Genomic DNA, 15,463 nt, shown 5'->3' with positions numbered 1-15,463 from the left:
CCTTTCAAAGCATTTCTGTATCGATAGATTTGAAATCATATTTTAAGAAAAGCTGCCTGTATAAAAACATTAAATATTCCTGACACATGCTCCAAATATATGTAGAACAAACAAACGCAATATTATAAACTTATTACTTCAAAATAACTTCATTTTCTAAAGTTTTTTCTCCTGAATATTGATAAGCTTTTTTCTTGAAATACCGCAGTTGAGATGTGTATACCTAGCTATAATAGGACTGACAACTACTTGTGCCACAGACAACTTCAGTATTACCATTTTTGTTAATTCTTAAAGCTGTAGCTCACTATTAGGGTTGCTCGAGTAGTAAATACACTGGAACAGTACCTTAAGGTGCAAAGTGGTAAATATTTACTGAGAAGTGGAGCTTTGTGATTCCCAGCATAATTAAAATCTGTTATCCACATTTAAGTCATGCTTCTTGTCATCACTTTATTTTTTCTGTTCATGATATCTTAAATCTTTGTGTTACCTTTTCCTTTATTGGTCCTGTCACTTCTCCCTCTCAGGTATTTTCCCATATTTCTTTATCAGTCTCTTCACCAGGCTAATGCTTTCAGTTTGGATGTTTGGTCCAAGAGGGTTAAACCAAACTTTTTACACTCACAATGGAGCTTCATCTTTTCAGCAGTACACACACAAAAAAGTAAGTCTGTTTTACCAGGCTTTAGGACCCAGCAAACGAGGCTGGCAGAATCAACCTCTTCTGTAAACTTACACCTGATGTAGGTGATTAAATCACTAGCCACACAAGGATATAGAACACAGTTTCCCTCTATGGAACTACACCAATAGGAAGCCAATTCTCTTTCCCCAGCAGATGACGAAGGATGCTCTTACACATACCATCCCAGCACCTGCTAAAAGCTTTAGAAATGGTCTCCACCCAGTCAGTTGCTTTTCCACAGCAAAACTAATAGCAGCTTACTGCCATCCCTAAGTCATCAGGCAGTCAAACCACTGTTCATTTTAATAATAATTTGCTGATTACCACTCTCATGTGCTTACTTTACGCAAGTCTGTTCTACCCCTGGATTTATGTTTACAGTATTTCCCTGCAAGCTAGAAAACTAATTTGTGAATTCCTCCTCAATTATCATTCAAGGTCAGAAGTCACTCAAAACTAAACAGTCCCCTTAGGCCACAGAGAAGCCATCAAGCAGTGCTCCATTCCTCTGGTAATTTTTGTGGCCCTCATCTGGACCATCTCCAACAGGTCCATGTCTCTCCTGCAGTACTGCAGGTAAGGTCTCACCAGAGCAGAGTACAGGGGCAGAATCACCTCCCTCAACCTACTGGCCATGCTTCTTTGGATGCAGCCCAGGATACAGTTGGTTTTCTGGGCTGCAAACTCACACTGGTGGCTCATGTCCAGCTTTTGATCCACCAGCACCCCTAAGTCCTTTTCCATAGGGCAGCTCTCAATCCCTTCCTCACCAGCCCATGTTGGTATCAGGAACTGCCCTGACAGAGGAGAGGACCTTGTATTTGACCCTGCTGAACCTTACAAGGTTTGCATGGGTCCGCTTCTCTGACTTGTCCAGGTCCCCTCTGGTTAGCATCTAGTCTCCTCACATGTGTAAACCAAAACACTCAGCTCGGTGCCATCTGCAAACTCATGGAGGGTGCACTTGACCCCACTCTGTGTCACTGATGAAGGTATTAAACAGAATGGGTCTCAACACAGACCCCTGAGGGATGCACCACTTATCACTGATCTCCATCTGGACATTGAGCCATCGATCACTACCTTCAGGATGCAACTGACCATCCAGCAATTCCTTATCCACTGAAACAGTCTACCCATCAAATCCATATCTCTCCAGTTTAGAGAGAAGGATGTTGTGGGGGACTGTGTCAGAGGCTTTATGCAAGCCCAGACAGATGACACCTGTAGCTCTTCCCTTGTCCACCGACACAGTCATTCCATCACACGAGGCCACTAGGTTGGCCAGGCAGGACTCGACCACAGTGAAGCCGTGTTGGCTGTCTCAAATCACTTCCCTGTTCTCCATGTGCCATCGTGTGGCTCCTGGAAGGATCTGTTCCATGATCTTCCCAGGCACAAGGGGGAGGCTGACAGGTCAGTAGTTCCCAGGGTCTTCAATTCTACCCTTTTGAAAAGTGGGTGCAATATTCCCCTTCTTCCAGTCACCAGGGACCTTGCCTGACTTCCATGACTTCTCATCATGGAGAGTGGGCTGGCAACTACATCAGCCAATTCCCCCAGGACTCTGGGATCCATCTTGTCATATCCCATAGACTTACCTATGTTGAGGTTCCTCTGGTGGTCATAAGCCTGATCTTACAGTGTGATCGACTTTGTTCCCCCATTCCCTGTCTTGTTGTCTATCCACTTGAGAGGTGTGGTAAAGAGAAGCTTCCAGCGAAAACAGGCAAAGTTGCGGAGTACCTCAACCTTCTCGTCTGTTGTTACCCATTTGCCACTTGTGTTTATCCAGGGGGCTACGCTTTCTTTACCCCTTGTTTTCTGACTGGCATAACTACACAACAAGGCAGCATCCTTACACTCTTCCCAGAATGCATGCCCTTGCTTTCACTCTCTGTGCATTTCCTTCTTGCCCTTTTAGTTCGACCAGCAGGTCTCCAGTCATCCATGCCAGTCTCTTGCCTTCCTCTTCCTTTCCTGATTTCTTAGAACTGGGGATTGGGAGCTCTGGTGCTCTATAGAAAGTGTCCTTAAAGATCTGCCAGTTCTGTTCTGCTCCTTTGTTCATGTGGGCAGTTTCCCAGGGGTTCTACTGACTAACTCCATGAACAGCTTAGTATCTCCTCCCATGGCCCTTGAAAGCATATTTACCACACATTACACTGCCATATAGACATTGTTCAGTCAGGTGAGGATGATGTAGCTGTAGCAGACAATAAACCAGCTAATGAAGCAACAAACTGACTAGTGCAACACATTTTACTACCCTTATTCAAACACCATGATCAGCAACAGATTAATGGCATATACTGTGCCTACTATTGAAATGTCCAAGGATAAGAAACTACTTAGCTTGCACCTAAATGCTTTGTAGCAGCTTTAATTACAAGAACACGTTTAATTCTAGCTACTTCTACACATAATAAAAAGCAGATTTCACTGGCACAAACTTATACTTACAGTAATCTCTTATACTGTCTTCCTAAACAGGACACTCATATTCAGTCAAGAGACCACCTAGATGTTTGCATGAACAGACTGCTGCCCTACTTCAGGTTCCAAAGGCATAAGAGATACAGTAAGAGAGCAGTACCATAGGAGAGGAAGCTATTTTTGAATCGAGTCAGGTTTACAAGGTTAGTGAATGACTGGGGTAAAAGAAAATTACTCAACTAAACAATGTGTTTAAAATTACTCCAGTATTTTAAAACAGCCTCATAGGCAATATAAAGCATTCATAAACTTCTGTATTTGCTACTTGCATTTACTGTGCTGAAGTTTGTATACAAAGAAAGCAGCTGCATTGTCTGGAAGATAAATAGTCTGGAATTGGCAAGGTACAAATTCAAATTTAGCCCTGACATTTACTTCCTGAGCAATTACCTCTGCCTTTCTAATTTGCTCTCCAAAATTGAGCTCATCTACACCTAGCTGAAGCTCATCAGTCTAGTATTTGCTGTTGTTCATTGCCTAGAGATCAACAAATTAATTTCTCATCTCAAAGTTAGCCTCTGCACAGTTCTATCCTCCATTTCAAAATTCATCTAAGTCCTGTTTAAAAGAGGAGACACTAGGGTCAGTTCTCTGATGCTAAATAGTGACTGAAAGATAGTCTATAAGCTCCATCATTTAGACAGACTTTAGTTACCTTTAGTTTAGCTACATTTAGCTGCATACATGCAGCTCTGTACTAACACATGAACACATAGATTAAAGCAAACCTTTTAGCAACAAGGTAAATAAAGCTCAGCTATCTGTACCTTCCAAAACCACAGGAAGACACAGAATCATAGAATGAACTAGGTTGGAAAAGACCTTTAAGATCATCAAGTCCAACCTTTATACAAGCACTGCCAAGGCCACTACTAAACCGTGTTTTTTGAACACTTCCAGGGATGGTGGCTCCATCACTTCCCTGGGCAGTCTGTTCCAACACCTGAGCACGCTCTCAGGGAAGAAATTTTTGCCTGATATCCAACCTAAACTCTCCTTGGTGCAGCTTGAGGCCACTGCCTCTTGTCCTATCTCTTGTTATGTGGGAGAATAGACTGACCCTCACCTCACCATAACCTCCTTTCAGGTAGTTGTACATGGCTACTGACAGCTCAAGTGCTCCCTCTGAACCCACTAGTGCTTGTTTTAAGGAGAAAGCTTACTTTCTCTGCCATGCATGGTCATGCTAATTAGCATACACAACCATCCAGTACCTTTAAGCAGACAATTTCTAGAACAAGGATCATTCTCTACAGACCGATTTATAAGTGTAAAAGCAATACAGTGGTTTGACTACAAACAAAACTGATATGACATTTTAAGTAATTAGAAAAAGACAAAAAAAAAACCCCTTCCCAATGCTGCATTCTGACAAACCAGCTGGAGGGGTAAAACAAGTTTTATTTAGATATGTATTAACAACCTTCACTTAGAAATAGAAGGTCCAAAGCTCAGACACTGAGGTATGGGGGGGGGTACAGCGATAAGGACTTCAGCCCCAGTTTTGGTCCTTTCCGTAAGCCTAAAATGCCTCTGATGCAAACCCACAAGGCATGAAAGAGACAGAGGGAACTAGGGCCAGACAGCCTTGCAATCACACTCTGACTTGGGATGATTACAGCAGCCACAAGCCCTCTCCTTTTCACATTCATTTGGTGCTCCCTGTAGGGCAGCATTCAGAGGAAAGCAGCTGAGGCTTCCTGTCTGTCACTTATAGGGCCTAGGTAAGACATGCTGCACTTCATTATAACCTGTAAAATTAAAAAGTGGTTTGTTTCAGTGTTTCAGTCCATCCAAGCATCCTGTCTGGAACAGTGACCAAAGACACAAACTTTGGCAGAAGATGTTGGAGCCATATCTTTCAGTCCTGTGACTTTACCTAGCCCTATAAATTTCCCTGCAGGAAAGTATTTTCCTGTATTTCTGAAAGACAATGAAAATCTTCAAAAGCAACAGAGCCTTGGGTGACAGGGATTAGTGGGAGGTGTCCCTGCCCACGGCAAGGGGGTTGGAACTAGATGATCTTAAGGTCCTTTCCAGCCCTAACTATTCTATAATTCTATGCCCTTGTACGGGCAAAGGCAGCAATGGTACTGTTGAAATAGGAAGGTTATCTGCTCATGCTGTTCTTTGATTAACACGTACTCTCTACTCCCTGTAAGTTCGAAAAGGAACTTCCAACCCGCTGTTATCCACATAAAGGATGGGCATGTTTGCTCACCTATTGTTCCTGCAAAACAGATTAAATGTAAGGCACAATTAAGTACAGAGCTATCCGTAAGTGGGTCCATTTTAACTTCTCAGTTTACTGGCCACCTTGGTAATAATGGTGGTCTTCAGAAGACTGGATTGCTCATAAATACAACACATAATATTGACAAATTATTAAAAGTACAAAGGTTACTTTTTCTTGCTGGCAGCTAAACTGGATGAGAACATTCCAGGGAAAATAACTGCAAAATCACGGACACAGCCAATGCATTTGAAAAAATGGATAACATGTGAAAACCTATTCTAACATGAATAAAATCAGTTCTATCCCTAATTTATGCTACTTTAACCTTTCCTTTATTAAATTTTTAATAATATGTGCCAGTCTCCCTGATGTTCTTTGGAAATTACATTAGAACACTCACTAAAATTTCAGGGAAATATTCCTAAACATGTGAAAACCTACCCTTCTTCAGCCAAGAATTAAAACAACAATTTCCCTTGCTTGAAAATTCTAACTAGCCAGGAAGCAGGAAAAAAGACTAGTTACTGAAGAAAAGCACTAGGGAAAAAAAAGGGACAAAACCCAACAACCCAACAGTTAATAAAATAAACAGAGATTATCAAGAGCATAATTTGAAAATGCTATGGTCTGCAAAGAATGCATAAAAATATTGGTGGTAAAAAAAAAAATAAATAAATAAAAAGTGCCCCAAAACTCATTCTGCTAATCTCCAAAGCTACAATTTTTGCAAAGTCATCTATGAAACCTCAAGCAGCAACTACGTGCCCTTTAAATTCACACTTCCTCTGACTGTGCAAGTACATACACTCAACAATAAAACCCTAAGAAATGCAAGAGAATTGCCTCTAGAAGATGAGAAACATACCTGCTGCAAAATCAAAGGAGAATTGGGAGAAAAATATCAGGACTTGAGAAGAACATCTTTAACCTAGAAGAGTATCTCTGGATTCTTGAATAGGATCATAGGAGCACTTTGCCTCTAACCATTAAGATTATAAACTCTCGGAATTACAAAACCAATCCTCTAATTAGCAACTGCTGCACTGAAACACATGTAGAAAGGAGATCGTAAGCATAAGTTCGTATTTGCTTAGAGGTTACAAGCCTCCAAGTGAGATTTTACCATTTCACCCAATAATATTCTCTGGCTCTTGCAGAACTGTTTCTGAAGTTAATTCTTCTGAAAAATACTATATACTCTATATATATACACTATATATTCTATACTATATATACTATATATACGATATACTCTATACTATATATACACTACATACACTATACTATATATACTATATACTGAATATAATACATTCAGCAGAACTAAAATGACCAAAACTAAATCTACTGCTTTTATATCTTCTTATATCACATGGAAAAAACAAAAATCAATTTCTTATGAGATAAACGTACTATTGTTTTAAATTCTTTCAATTTTATATTGAATTGTTAACTTAATCTTTACTAATGCTACTATACCAGGAGATGGTTTTCCAACAGAAGCCCACAGTTTACCAGGACAGCTCTAAGAAGTATGATAAATATCTTTTACAACACCCCATTATTTGTTTCCACGAATCCTTCCTAGCCCCAGACAGAACAAGCATTGGTGCAAAGTATGGTTTAAGATTACACAGGCTTTCAATATGCATTTCCTTTTTTTTTTTTTATAAGATGCTTTAGTATAGCACTCAATATACTGAAGGCACACATGCAACTACCACAATTTTGTGGGTTCACATATAGCATTAGCTTTCATATGGACTCACAAATCACAGTCTGTGCATTCAGACAATAGTCTAAAGTAATTCAGAAATTTAGAACTGCACTCTCTGAAAAGAACTGAAGCAGCTTGTCATTTTATTAGACATCCCCCATGGACATATCAAAACGTACTGCTACTGTATGCACCACCTCATTCTCATTAAAAAGCCAAAATGTTCTTATACCCCCTAAAATCAGAAAATACAAATTCTTCGCTATGACACTGTCTTTTAAAAATTAAAGTATCTTTTTCCCCTCAAGTATACCTGTTTTACCTTGAAAAATTAAATATATGCCAAAACTCACTTTTCTCCTTATTACATACCCTTTGGATCCTGCTTCATTTTTGCTGGATCACACTTCTCACACATTTAATACAGCTTTGGTTAGTATCTAGCCTAAATTTCTCAACCTAAAATCCAACAAAGGGCCATAACATTAGCATCCAAAAATCCCCAAATACATTTAGCAATAAAGCATAAACTTGTTAAAGAGGCACCAGAACATACATAAGTTCTGTGGAAGAACAAACTTCCACAACTAATTGTCCTGTTGACTTGGTGTTAAACAAGCCAGAACTTCATGGGTGTTAAAACATTGTGGCAGACCAGTGAAACATGAAAGCCCATATTATGCACCATAGAGACTGCGGCCAAAAGGCATCCTGAATATTCCTTGCAATGCTCTGCATTTTGACATCAGGGTTTTAGGTTAACAGCACAAGGAAGCTGAAAATGAAATAGAATAGACTTTCGATCGGCATTTAATTTTTAAATAAAGTTAAGAATGTTAAGATTTTTTAAAAGCCTATTTCATGTCTACACAGTGATAACTACAACGGCAGCACTAGATTTTGAAGCCTACAGTGTCATCACTGTCATCTCAGACAACAGATGTGCCTACACAGGTCTGAATCAGTTTCAGACTGAGCTTATTTCTTGCTCCTAACACAACATTTCACGTGTTTACTCTCTCACAGTGAAAACCACATAAAAAGTAGCTTGCGTAGATAAATACATGCTTTAATTTACCCTGGTTAAATCTGAATTTTCAAGTACAGAATTGCCCCGCTCAGAACATAAGAATGATTACAATGGGTAAGTCCACCTCTCTGAGGAGCACAATCAGTACATTAATACCTATGCACTCCACAAATTTACCCCAAAAGTTAGAAAAAGCAAAAAAAAAAACAAACAAAAAAAACACAAAACAAAAAAAACAACCAAAAAAACACCACACCACATCCATGCCTGCAAAAACTCTTGCATTTAATAAGCCTTCTCAAATAATAGGGTCTGGGGCTAAATCTTTCCAACTTTTTTAGGCAGTCAAAATATTTGACAGTCTTCACCTAGCACTTTCATAAACAAGAATACTCCATGCTTCAAGTCTAATTTTTATTCAGTTAAAATACTCAGTTGGCCAATACTTTAAAACACAACTAAACTAAAACTGAAGTCACATTACAAAAAGCCATTTTGAACTTAAAAATTCAACTGTCCGATTAAGAAGGAAAAAAAAAAATTATGTATCAGCTAACTGTGCAAAAGCTTTAACAAGCCTAGTTACTATGAAGTGTGTTGCTTCAAATTCTCACTGGAAGGTTTGTTTAAATATCCCTTACTATTAATGACAGCCTTCGGTTACAAGCATGAACAGTCGTCAGAATACTACCTTGCACTGTAATATCAAATCTCTTTGGATATTTTCTTTTTTTTTAGTGAGACTACGGGGAGAAATTGCTAGAACCAGAAATCAATTTTAGAGAACGAGAATCCAGTTTCTGAGCAACAAGCTTCCTGGGCCTATCACAACTGGATGATTTTTGGCCTTGTCACAGTATAGGGCACAACTCCAAGTAAACAAGCCTACCTCTAGGAGAGAAACACACAAACTTCAAAGAGTAGAAGTAATTCTCCTTACCTCCGCAGCTCTCACACATTTATTTCAAGGTGCTGGAAAATTAATCTAAGAAATCAGTGCACTTAGTACAATTAGTATTTTTCAACATCAGATTTGAGAACTTTCAAACACACACTTGCAAAACACCTGATTAACCAATTACATTTTGAAGCTTTTTCCCATTTTAACGGATCTGGTTTCTAACTGGAGGCTCAAAACTTTAAGTTCCATGATTTTCAACACTTTCAATAAGAACTCCTTTGTGATTCTCTAAAAAGTAGGCAGTGTTCAATACATTTCTCACCTCCACACCTTTACAGCTAAGATGAAGGATTCACCCTTCTCACTTTAAAAAAAAGATCTCCTCAAATCCTACCCCTTCTCTTTCCTCTGTTTCACCACCCATCCCTAGCCAAAACGTGAAGCCTTATGCTCATGAAAATAATTCATTTCAGTTACTGAGCTACTGTAAAAACTACACTTACAGAGTGTGCAGTCTAGTTTCCGCCAGTCCAACTCCTAGCTAGTGCATTTTGCTGTCTCATAAGCTGGTGGGGGTTTTGACTGGCAATGTGTCCTAAGTCCTCTTTCTGACTTTATTTCTCAGGACCTTACTGAATACAGAGAACAGGAAAAAAGAGGGAAAGAGATCTAACCCTCATGAACAAGCAGGCTAATACCTTAAATTCTTGAAGGTTTCCAACATCTGCTTAAAGGAGACATATGCCACCTGTCTCTTCCATACCAGTCAACCAAGCCAACTCTGAGTCCAAGTTTAACTGCCACCCTTTAGTTTTCTTAAGATGAAAGAGAGTAAACTAACAGACTTCGTAAAAGCAGATGCAGTGTTCCACGGTTTCCAGAGCTTCACTGCCCAGACATCATGTGAAGAGCTGCTGCAGACATACCTTCAGATGCCAAAGTCCCCAAATCTTCCAGAAGGCAGCCACAAGGATGCCTGGGCTTCGCTATCAAAGGCAACCATCTGTGCTCAGGCAAGTGACAAGGCAACTTCCAGCCCTGCAAACTCACTTAAAGCCCTTCTTGTCTCAGAACCCTGTACTTCCCCCTCAGGATTTCTCAGCAGACTCCTGTGGGCCGACAGAAAACATTCACCTGCAATCAGAACCTGCCCTTTCCCCACTCCCAGTCTTGTAAGAGATACACAGTTACTGCAACCTGTCGGTAAGGGAGAGTAAGACTATTACAAACCTCACCACTCACCCAAATGCCTGCTCTGCAGGAGACACCTGCGTTCATGCTAAGCGGTTCGTGGAATCTCACATGCACTCCCTCACCTCGGAGGTACAGATTAATCACCGTGGCTCACACTGTAGGTAAAGCAAAAAAGCCTCCCTGCAATCAACCACCTCCATCAAACACAGTGTACGATTATCTAAGCATACACGGATGCATTCTGGATGCTCAGGATCTCCTCTCCGGTACACATTCCCGTGGGGAAGCACCCTACAACTCTCCCTACGTTTCCTGCCCAGGCGGGTATCAGCAGAGAGCTACCACCAAGTTTCCCTTCTGCTGCACTACCCCCCCGCTTCACCCAAGAGGTCATGACCCACTCCCAATACAAACTAGCACAAATTATTACTTTCCCCCATTGCCCACTAACGCACGGGTGTTGGCATGTATATTCCCAAAAGGAAAAACTTCCTATAGCCCTCTCGCTCCTCTCCTCTGCAGCACAGCGTCAGCTGCTCTCCTTTCCACCTTCTAGGCGTTCTTTTAGAAAACCAGCGAGGACAGTCAGTCCATCCGCAGGGGGTACGGCCACAACAGCCTCTTTCCTCCAGCTAGGAGGAGCCGCCCTTCCCCAGCAGGAGACCCCTCTGCACTCCAAGGAAAACAGGACCCCCACGACGGGCCTGCTCCACATCCCTCCGGTGAGGCGCCCCGCTCCCCGTCCCCACGGAGCAGCTCACAACCCGCACCCCCAAACTCCTCCCGGGCATCCACCACACCCCCAAACACGCAACCCCGGCCCCAGGCCCTCACAGAGGCTCCGGCCACCCTTCCCCCCCGCACTCACTGCCCACCCCTCCCCCAAAGGAGGGCCCGTCCTCCCCGGCCCAGGGCCAGAGCCCCCTCAGTCCTCAGCCGCGGCGCTCTCCCGAAAGAGCAGGCAGCCAGGCCAGAGGCCGGGAAGGGACGGAGCACGGAACACACACACCCCACTCCCGCTTCCCGCTCCTGCGCGGGCCCGCACCGTCTGCTCGGGGTCGATGTCGATGCGGAAGGTCTGCTGCTGCAGCGTTTTCAGTGTGATCTGCATGGCGGCGGCAGGCCACGCTCCTGCCTCCGTGTCCCCCACAGCGCAGCGGGGCCAAGCACGCAAGAGTAAGCGGGAGAGGAGCGAAGGAGAGGAAATGAGAAGCTAATATAGGAAGCGAAGAGAAAGAGGGAGGAAGGCGAGGAGGAGGAAGAGGAGGAGAAAGTGGAGGAGGCGGAGCAACGGCTCGCCCTGCGCCGCACGGCTCCGGGTGCCAGTCACGGTCCCGCGCAGTTGGCGGGCGGGATTGAGGGGCCCTCGGCCCTGCTGCCCTGGCTCGGAGCGGCGGATGCCCGCTCCCGGTCTACGAGGCACGGCGTACGCCTGCGCGGAGCTACCGCTCCTCCGCCGCCAGCCCGCGGGAGGCTGGGCTGACCGCGGCCTACCCGCCTGCGCGACGCCCACTTCTCTGTCCGACACCCGGCGCACTCGTTATGCGCAGGCGCGGGGAGCCGAGCGGCCGGGCCGGGCTATTGCGCAGGCGGTGGGAGCTGAGAGGTGTGAGGGAGGGGTGACGGGGGTGCGGGCGGGAGTTGGTGGGCGAGTGAGTGCAGCTCGTGCGGGTTATCGTCGTGAATCTGTTGGTATATACACACGCATAGGAGTTCGTATGAGCTCAGTCAGCCCGTGGGCAGGACATTTCCTTCTCAGTCACTCCCCACGGTGGTGCTGCATGACAGTGTGCCAGTGCAGCATGGCTGCCCCTTGTGGGAAGCATTGACTGCTGTTCAGAGACCTAAACTGCTTCAACAGAAGGAAGACTACCTGTCACCAAAGCAACCCTCCAGGTTAGCATTCCTCCAAGGTGGTGATAACGGCATGCTGTTTCACCTAAAACATGTTGAAGGCAAAATGTCTTTTCAAAGTCATGAGAAGCATTATTGTGCGCATACTGCAACAGTTGAGACTAGTTCTCTGCCATAGTAACCCCAAGCTTTCTAACTAGCATTTATAAGCTGCCTGCTTTTCTTAAAGTCTCTGTCATCTTTTCTGCATTATCATTTCTACCCTGATCCCATGGATACAAAGAGCCCACGATGTCATTTGCTTATCACATAAACTGGTGCAGGGGATGGGGCAACGTAGCATTTCAGTTCTGCCAATGCTGGTTTCGATAGTTAGTCCTTACCTTTAATGAGTTACTAACCTCGGCTTCCCTTAGTACTCCTTAGGCAATGAAGAGAGAGCCTTACTACAAATAACCCTTAAAGCTGATCCCTGATCCCTGCTCAGCTCTTTACAACCTCTTATATAGTAGATGTGGAATCTCCCAGTGCATTTTCTTTGTAACCAAGGCTGTCTTTTTGCAAAAGAGGACACTAATCTTAGGCTAACTCAATACTGTAATAGACTTAAACCCCAGGTTTCTTTGTATTTTGCAATACCTTGACAAGTTCTACTCTGCCACTTCGTCAATGTAATAAAATCCATCTTCTAACTTACTAGGGTAAGATTGGCTTCATGACAGTTCTTACCACCAGCATAGGGGGGAAGGGGCCAGAAGGCTGCATTGCAATATGAAAGGAAAGTGGGAGACACCTCTCCCTGTGGGTGTGCATGAACCTATGTGTATGTTACACACACAGCTGGTATTTGAACCTGTGCATGTATTCCACACACAGCTGATGTTGCTTCTGCCATCATCCACCTCAAGGTCTCATACACAGCTGCTGGACAGCCACAGCCTCTTGGGTTTTTGCAACCCAAAACAAACTGCTGACTGTTGCTAGTAGGAAGCCAGATTCTTGGGAGCACAGAATAACTTGCTTGCATTGCGTGAAGAGATACTTTAAAAAGAATAAAAGAGATAAAATACTTCTTGCTATTTTTTTTGCATGGGTGGCAGCAACTTACAGTATGCTGCTTGTTCACTTTCACTGTTGCCTGATATTGGATCTAATTCTGTACTTTGCATATAAGATACAAGGGATTTTTTTTAAAACTTTTCATTCAGCAGTCAAGCATGTGTAAATGAGCTTCACATGCAAATGAAAGTACCTTGTGCTGAGGGGTTGTGTGAGTTTCACTACTCATTTCTGCTCTGAAGTTGTTAAATGTAACTACTCGTTCTGATTTTTGTGGTTGCTCTGAATTAGTTCTGCCCAGTTTGTAGTGGCATGAGGGTTCATTTACATGGTAGCTCTTCAGCTCTGGTGTGAGGGTTTGTGGAAGCCTCAGCATAACTGAGAATCAGCCCCAAAGGCTGTGAACTGGGAAGGTTGAAGTTTTTCCTGACCATTTATTTGAACATTGAGCAAATGAATGAGGATAAAAAAAAGGTAAGAATTTTTTTTTTCCTCCTGAGTGGTTTGGGGAACCTTAGGGCAACTCACTGTATAGGGCCTCGTCCTACTAAATTAAATGAACAAGTTCTTGGTGTTTCTTCTAGCTCAGCCCTTTCAGCTTCATAAAATAGGTTACAGCAGAGTTTGACTTTCCAGGTTTTCTTCAAATTGCTTCCCACCTGTTGCTGAACTGGGGATTGTTTTTCTTTCTTTTTTACAGAGTACTCTTGTCTTGTAGTTTCATAGTGGTTCTCCTTGACAGCCAGTGCTTGGGATCTTTTACATTTTGTATCTCAAGTATTTTGGATAGTTGCCCTGTGTTCAGACTGGAGTATCACACTGGCTTCATTTACGACAGTTCGTATGCTGACTGAGTGCACAAACCCACAGCGTCTCTGGCTCTTGCTACAGAGCTGAATTATTCTCATTTTTTTCTTCTACTAACCTGATGCTGAACCTCTCTTGTTTCAGCTGATGTCACTGTCACTTACCCTCTTGCCAGGCACCACTGGGAAAAGCCTGTTGATGCTCTTAATTGTATCCCTATAGGCACCAGGGTGTACTGTGAGGTGCCCAAAGCCCTTCTCTGCTGCATGCTGAACCAGTTCCAGACTCCAGACCATCCTTTCAGGTCACATACTTCAGCCTCAAGGTCTCAGCAACCTGCCCTGAGCCCCTCTGGTTTGTCAGTGTATTTCCTGTGTGTGAACCCAAAGAGGACATAGTACCTGGATGAAGGCTGATGGGCGCTAAGCAGAGAGGATCACACTTGCCTGGTTCTACCATCCCTGGATAGGGGGTGACAATCCCTCAGAGTGAGCCAAGTGCTGTCTATGATGCAGCCCTTGGGAGGAACTCCTGTGGGAGGAAGTAGGGGAGGCCAGAGAGATGGCGAACAGTGCTGGAGTGTCGGAAAAGCCTGTGGGGTTTTGTCCTGCAGCCACCCAGGGAAGCAGGAGGTGTTACTGAATGAACCCTCTTGCCAAATCTGCCTGGGGATGTCTGCCATGGCCAGAGTAACCTGACTGGGCCCTGGGAAGATGCAGCTGAGGCCTCGATGGCTGACACAAAACAATGACACAGAGCACAAGAGAAGAGATGGAGGGATGGAGCGGGCAGTGGCACTGCTTCAAAAGAGCTTATTTGGAGATGTAAAAATCTTTTTAGCTGTGAAAAGTTTCATTATTTAATAGCTGGTTTCTTTGGAGCACTAGACAATACAGTGGCGCTGTGGTAAACCCAGACACATGTGCGTGAGTATGGCCCATGGTGACGTCCCTGAGCAATGGTTTGGGACCATGCATCCCTTGCTGCTTATATCCACGTACTGTGTCTCACCCAGCCAGGGCTTGGGCCAACAGATGGGTATCCTCCAGCCCTCAGGAGTACCGGGATGCTGTCATTATTACTCTACCCCTAAGGATCGAATGATACGATAAATGTATGAAAACTACAGAAACCATCTTGGTATTTCTAACAATATTAGTTCATGTAGTGACATGTAGTTCATAGACAATGTAGTGACAATGTACTGACAATGTTACTCTCCTCCCACCCCTCCCCAGGATCTTGAATTCCTCTGTGTCAGGATCATTACAGTCATGGCTCCTATTCACTGTTGCAGCCTTGGCCAGTTCTTTCTTCTTGTTAAGTAGCACATCCAGGACAGCATCATGCCATGTTGGTTCATCCAGCATCTGTGTTTTCCCTGACAACCTTCAGAAATCTCATGATGGCCTTTTCCTTGCAGCAATTGCCAGGGAGTTTAAAAGTCCCAAGGATAACCATGGCTAGTGACCAGAAACTCA

At 43.6% G+C, this 15,463-nt stretch overlaps 1 protein-coding gene across 2 annotated transcripts in view; it reads right to left on the bottom strand.

The window, feature by feature from the left end:
* RAD23B (RAD23 homolog B, nucleotide excision repair protein) overlaps window positions 1–11,538 on the bottom strand; it is a 37,043-nt gene extending 25,505 nt beyond the window's left edge. The window contains exons 1-2 of one of the 2 annotated variants that reach the window (XM_062617432.1): window positions 11,308–11,460; window positions 10,311–10,417 (exon numbers count right to left, since the gene is read on the bottom strand). In XM_062617432.1, coding sequence (XP_062473416.1) covers window positions 10,311–10,346 — 36 coding nt within the window. In that variant the 5' untranslated portion in view covers window positions 10,347–10,417; window positions 11,308–11,460. Of the gene's footprint in view, window positions 1–10,310; window positions 10,418–11,307 lie in introns of both variants that reach the window. The other variant, XM_062617431.1, reaches the window with a different exon arrangement.
* Window positions 11,539–15,463: the final 3,925 nt, after the last annotated feature.

Source organism: Pezoporus occidentalis, unplaced genomic scaffold, assembly GCF_034315485.1.
Source record: "Pezoporus occidentalis ecotype Australia unplaced genomic scaffold, CSIRO_AGI_Poc_V1 ctg196, whole genome shotgun sequence".
NCBI lineage: Eukaryota > Metazoa > Chordata > Aves > Psittaciformes > Psittacidae > Pezoporus > Pezoporus occidentalis.
The sequence above is the reverse complement of the archived record's forward strand: the minus strand, read 5'-3'. Positions and strand labels throughout refer to the sequence as shown.